At 43.8% G+C, this 6267-nt stretch overlaps 1 protein-coding gene across 1 annotated transcript; it reads right to left on the bottom strand.

Moving 5' to 3' along the window:
• Positions 1 to 196: 196 nt before the first annotated feature.
• Positions 197 to 4870, bottom strand: LOC116604664. The gene is made up of 2 exons (XM_032367381.2): positions 4001 to 4870; positions 197 to 1832 (listed from the first exon to the last, which is right to left on the bottom strand). The coding sequence occupies exons 1-2, from the start codon at positions 4792 to 4794 to the stop codon at positions 302 to 304; spliced, it is 2325 nt and encodes a 774-aa protein (XP_032223272.2). The 5' UTR covers positions 4795 to 4870; the 3' UTR covers positions 197 to 301.
• Between the last annotated feature and the right edge of the window lie 1397 nt (positions 4871 to 6267).

A 6267-nucleotide genomic window follows, 5' to 3' on the forward strand; every position in this document is an offset into this window, starting at 1 on the left:
CAGCTCCTCCCTGCTAAATTCAATACCCTACCAAGATAAAAAAAAAGAAATGAATCGTACTGCTAGCCCTGTTTTGGCACCCTCCAGTGCAGAGCTTTCTGTGTCGCTCATTTTTTTTTGCTCCACACGTTGATGTGGGTATATTTTGGGAGGCTCGTTGTGGAAGAATTGGCTAATTTATAGAAGTGTATTATGATGGAGTTATGACGTTTTATTGTTGAACAAATGTGAGTTTTACAAGTTGCGGCTGTTGTCGAGGTTTAAAAAGTAGTTCATAATGAATGGCGCAATAATTGTCCAGTTAATCTTCATCTTCACTTATGGTGTCGTTCTCTTTACTATGTGTGCGACGCCTGGAGAACATGTCTCCCTCGTAGTACAACAGCAATCCAATCAGTAGAGAGAAAAAGGCTGCTGCCAACCACTGCGACTGATGGCAACAAGCCAGCGTCACAAGGACAAGAGAAACGAAGAAGAACAGCTCCATGCTTTTATCAGCGTCCAGCTTGTGTGTGTTCTCAGCAGATCGAAGTTTCCTCCCAGTAAGCTCAATGAAGTACTTATCCTTCATTTGCAAGTAATGAAGCGAGTTGAGAATGTCCTTGATTTCTCGGAACTCCTCGGCGTTCCCGATGCCGAATTCCGTCAGTTGATGAAGACGATCAGCCAGCTCTTTCATGTAGAGTGCCTTGTTCACTTCCTGTGTCTGCAGGGCTTGCAGGGTCTTGCAACACGTGGCTGGACGTGTCTTCAAGCTAAAGACTTTCTCGTACGATCCAAGACATTCCGTGGTGAGCTTAGCCAGAGTCAACTTTGCTTCTTGAAGGACCATCGCTATTTGTTCTGTCTTGATCTTCTCTCTCATGATTTCCTCAGAGACTTTAAAGATCTTGGCGTCTGTCTGAGATGTGTCGGAGCTATCATCACTGATCTTCTCTTCCCTGTTTCTCCGAGAATTCTTGTCCCTCTTCTCTTTGCAGTCCTCGTTCTGTCTTCCCCTGAAGATCTGGTGATCCCTTTTACCTTGCATGTAAGAAACGTCTTGTTTCATAGGCTGAGAGTAACTCACCGGGACGGTGGACTGGGTATGAGATGTTGCTCCCCCGCTGCATGATGGGTACTCGTTTTTACGCGGGCTACCGTTGCCTTCTCTTTGATCCCTTTCCTTTTTTGGACTTGACTCAGATCTTGACCTTCGTTCATTCCTGCTTTTCCTAGACGACTTCTTGGAATCCTTAGGGCTCTTTGAAGGGAATAGCGTCATCGGTTTTAGATGCCTTTGAGCCTGACTTTTCCCCGATAGCCCACGCTTCAACACTTCTGCGTACGAATGCTTCGGTGAGTCGAGCCACGGATTGAATGGAGGTGTCGGTGGCGGAGGAGGGGCCGGGGACCAGGGTTGAGGATGTGCAACCCTTTCCAGGGTACTACCGAGCTTGCGTGAGTCTCCAGTGCGACTTTCAAGCGGCATTTCCTTGAAGCGCTCTTTCTTTTTCGGGGAACTCTCTGGCGTTTTCATCTCAGCAATATCCTTGTCCTGCTCCGCCTCGGCGCATTCTAGTTTTTCTAACGTGCAATTATCCACCTCTCCCCAAATTAGCTCCTCAGTCGTATCAAGCTGCTTTTGGTTGTCGTCTTCCATACACTCCGATGCCTCCACATGATCCATTCCAGGTTCCTGCATTTCTATGTCCTGTTTTTGCCCAGTAATGACTACATCAAGGCTTGGGGTTTCTACGATGATTGGTTCCTTTTGGATGCGAGGTGGATCGTCAGGGACTTCGATGGGGTGTTCGGCTATTACAACGCTGTTGGTGTTTTCCGGTAGTGAGCTGATAGTAAAAAAAACAAAACATGATGAGCCAAACGGTCAATCAATGGTAAATAATTAATAGGGTTATTTAGATGATGCAAGAGAATATGATAACGTGTTCTCATGAGTGATGGTGGTGGAAATTGTTGCGTGATGGCATTGTAATTTCATGTCGTGATGCCATAAATATCAGCTATTATATAAGTCTTCATTGCAATCAGGGGTGTGTGTAGAGAAAAACACAGGGTGGGGTCCTGGGTAGTTATGCACTGACCCCGGATCAATTAACTTCAAACCGGCATTCAAACGCTGGTAATAGGTCATTAGATCAATCTAGAAACTTTTTCTATCCAAAAACACCACAACTTTTAACGAAGGAGTAAAGCGTAATCGAACCCATCTCGTCACATGAGTAGAGTGGGTCCGGACACTTCGGACGCCCCTGCAAAGTGTGTCAGATAAATTTCATTAAAAATTGCGTCAGGTATAACAAAGTGCGTTGTTACATTCCCCATATGAAATTAACTTGGAAGGCCGATGGATAATTATTAACCCTAAAACTAAACTCTTAAAAAATCCTGGCAATCCTAGCTAAGATCCTGACACCTGGGTATCCTGTGCTATATTTTTCTCATTTTTCTCATGGTTACCCTGTGGCATGTGTTGCCATGTAAGCGTCAAGTGCATACATGGTACAACCACGTGGGCAAATCCTGACTATGCGCTGCAATATCATCTGCTGCGTAACGACGACATGAAAAAATGACAATGCCATAAAAAGTACTGATAGTAATACATTGAAAAAAAAAATCAAGGACATGGCCGAGAATCGAACCTCGTCCAGGTCAGATAAAATGAGAAAAATAGACCATACTTCCAGACATGCGCTGAAACACCGTATGGCAGCATAAAGCTTTACGGCTAAGCTGGAGATTTCGGCCCCAGCACCGCTATCTAGCGAACTGTACAACACAAAGCAACCTGAGGTAACCGCGCATTAATGGGGAGGCAATAACCAGGATCCCAGCCCTTTCTTAGTCGGTTACGCCACGCACAGCTCGCTGAAATGTAGACTGAAAAATATCGGGGTCTTTTTAACGCTTGTGTCTCTTGGGAATGGCTGTGTTGCTATAGTAATGTAGTGATGTCGTCATCATGTGTAGCACACTGCTAATAAGGTCTACATTGCTCTTCTTCGTCCAGTCACGCACGTGCATATGACATTTTTGTGCTCAGAACTACAAATGCAAGCTACGTTAAATGCACGTGGGTTTTAGAAAATACTGTAATTGAACCTTTCGTAAGCTAATTTTCGAATTGCTTAGGCGCATTTTAGATACTAGAGTTTATATTTTTCTTGGCACAGGCATCGGGTGTGGGGGTTTCAAACCTAAATATAGCCTCAAAAAATCATAAATTATGCGATTTAAAGTGTAGAGTCTCTCACGCTGTAAAAAAGCACTAATAAAAAAAAAAGCTGTAATCGAAGTATTTTTAGTATGAAGATCACGTTGAATGTTTCCAGATCTGAAATCCGATTCTGATTTCCATCCAGAATGGCAAAATATACGCTCTAGAAATAAAATACACCCAAAATGTAAATACGACCTTTCACACTCAAGCTTTGATAAACGGAAATTCGGAAAACGGAAATTCTAGTTTATTACAATGTCAGGGGCGTGTCTAAAGAAAAACGCGGGGTGGGGTCCGTGATAGAAATTCACTAACCACGGATCAATTAAGTTTAAATCGGCATTCTTAGCTCTGTTAACAGCTCACCAGATCCATCTTTAGACTTATCTCTAGGCCTATCCAAATGCACACATAAGATTAACCGTCTTCTTAACTACCAACGAAGGTGTCACAGGAGCAGGATGGGGTCCGGACCCATCGGACTACTCCTCTGTAGACGCGCCTGGTAATTTTGTTGTTACTTGGTTGTTGTACCACAAATGCAAAACAGAGGTACCGTCGTCGACAGAAAATATTCAAAATATCATAGTTTTCAATTCCCCTTTGCTAGGGCGGTCCGTCAGGCCGTAATCTTCCGGGAAAATGTTGCGATTTTTGAGGCTCTAAAACGAAACGTTTATGTTTACTGAAAAAAAAAAAAACTATCGTGTAATTGATACATCTCTCCCCATTCCCACCCTCGTCCATGCAGCTTCTTTTATTAAAGGTACTCACTCTTTTTCATCGATTTCATCCTGACGTAACTTTGCGATAACGTGTTCTTTGGGGGTATCAGCATCACCCGGAAGTTCCTCGGCGCATTGCCCCTCCCTTCGCTCGCTGCAGCTTGAATCGGTCAAGAACTCCATATCTTGCTCGCCTTGACTCAGATCCGGAACCCTGTTCTCCAAGTCTGTGTGGCTTTCTCGCGATTCCGTAGTGGAAAGATCAGAAACTCCATCCTCCAAAACCTCGTCACCTGAAGAGCTTTGCTGTCGATCATAAACTTCACTTCTTCGGTACTGGTCCAGAAAATCAGGATGCGAAAAAGAACTATTATTGCGGCCTCCAACGAAATCCTGCAAGCCTCGTTTGAAAGGGTTATACCCTCTTGGAGCAACATCGTCGTAAAACCCGAACCCAGGTTCTCTCTGGTATGATGCAATGTCATCCTTCCGAGGCGTTGAAAGAATATCGGCGAGTCCAACTTTAAGTGCATCCACAAGCTGACTTGGCTGCTCATCTTGTTTAGAGGATACTTGAGCTACGTTGGCCGGTGGATGCCATGGATTCTTATCTCCGATACATTTATACTTGCTAGGAATTCTAGCATTCTCGTTAGGGGGTAGTAGACTAGCTCCCATACCCGGGAACTCCGGGACAGAGCTTCTTCTACCATTTTCGCGAATATAAGGGCTTCTCTCTACTAGTTCGTCATATGGAAAAGAAGTCCATTGAGGAAAGTAGAGCAGCTCGGCGTCCTGGCACCTCGCATGCCGTTTAGAAAGACTTTCCTGAGAAGAGGACATGCTAGTCTGCTTGCTTGATCATTTCCGTTATTCGTTCTGTGCTGTGTGAATTCCTGAGTGTTGCTAAGAAAAGATCATAATATTTGTTGACGATTGTGTGACGTAACGGCACGCGCGTAAACAAAGTCGTGTTCCTCGCGCGCGGTGTATTTCGACTACGCGCACCGTGGTCGTCACCCTAGTAACTCTTCCAAAGAACAGAGATCGGCAGATGGGGTAGACTCCTTTTTAATACATCGTACAATAATTGCTCATCGCTCATACATATGTCTCTCAGTAAAATAGGATAGGAGAGTACCCTTTATAGTTTTACGACGTTATACGTTCAGATCATAAACACGGTTTGTTATGATATGCACGCGCTATTCGTACCAATAAGTCGCCCTTTGTTCGTCATTAATGACGTTTTCCATTCTCACAGGAAAACACCAATTCTTTTAAGGACCTGCGCACAGCTACTCTCTGCTATGTAAGTCTCATAGTTTCCCTGAAATACCTTTACAATGTACGTTTGTAAACTAATTTTAAGATTGTTGATACAATTCTGTCAATTGCCGTTTGCCAACGAGACTATGCTTCGCCGCGATAAGTCATCGCGATATCGTGTGTTCGAGTTGACTGGTGTCTAAGAAATAAAAGAAATCATGGCTGACAATAGGTTTTATTCTAGATCACAAGCTCAAGTTATTCGATACTATGGCCAGATGCGAAATTCCCCCCAGACTTCTCGAAGCAGAATTGGAAAAAGAACACGCCAAAAAGATGACATACTACCGCCAGAAAATGGACTCTAATCCAGTTCACAGTGCTTTAAAAAGCTTCAATGTAGACGATGCAGTGCGCATGTCAGGAGTGTACGAGATTTCCCGCCACGAAGCTGTCATTTACATAGGTGGGAACCCTTACTTTAGCAACATCCGGGACTGTTTGAATGCTCATTTTAGCGGGAACGATGGATTATCGATTGGAACGTATTTGAGTGGGCCTGGTCGTCACGTTTGGAACGAGCTATCTGTCCGTTGGATGGCTTGCCCGAACCCGCACGAAGTCGCGTTTTACTTGCTGGAGGAACACCAAAGGAGATATGGTCATCTTCCCTTGTACAATAACCCACCATCGGCAGCTGCTAAAAACCAAGCAACAACCTCCCCGAACTGCGACAGTGATTCATCTGACTCGGAGAACTAATCTATAATCGCGCGGTCAATTTTTTATCATTTTTACTCGCTTTGTTATGCGTGTATGTCATATTGTAGCTCATATGTGAAAGTTAGAATACAAAAAGAAATCATCTCTGATGTTATAGTTACAGTACTTATATCTTGGGTATTAAATTCGTGTTGGCCAATCTGTTTTTTTAGTCTCTTATATATGTGCTTTTGTAACTGTGCCGTAACTCCCTAAATCTAGGCCCATCCTTACTTAGCAAAACGAACTAGATCTCAACTTCTACTGAATCTATGTAAAGCTTGC

Source organism: Nematostella vectensis, chromosome 10, assembly GCF_932526225.1.
Source record: "Nematostella vectensis chromosome 10, jaNemVect1.1, whole genome shotgun sequence".
NCBI lineage: Eukaryota > Metazoa > Cnidaria > Anthozoa > Actiniaria > Edwardsiidae > Nematostella > Nematostella vectensis.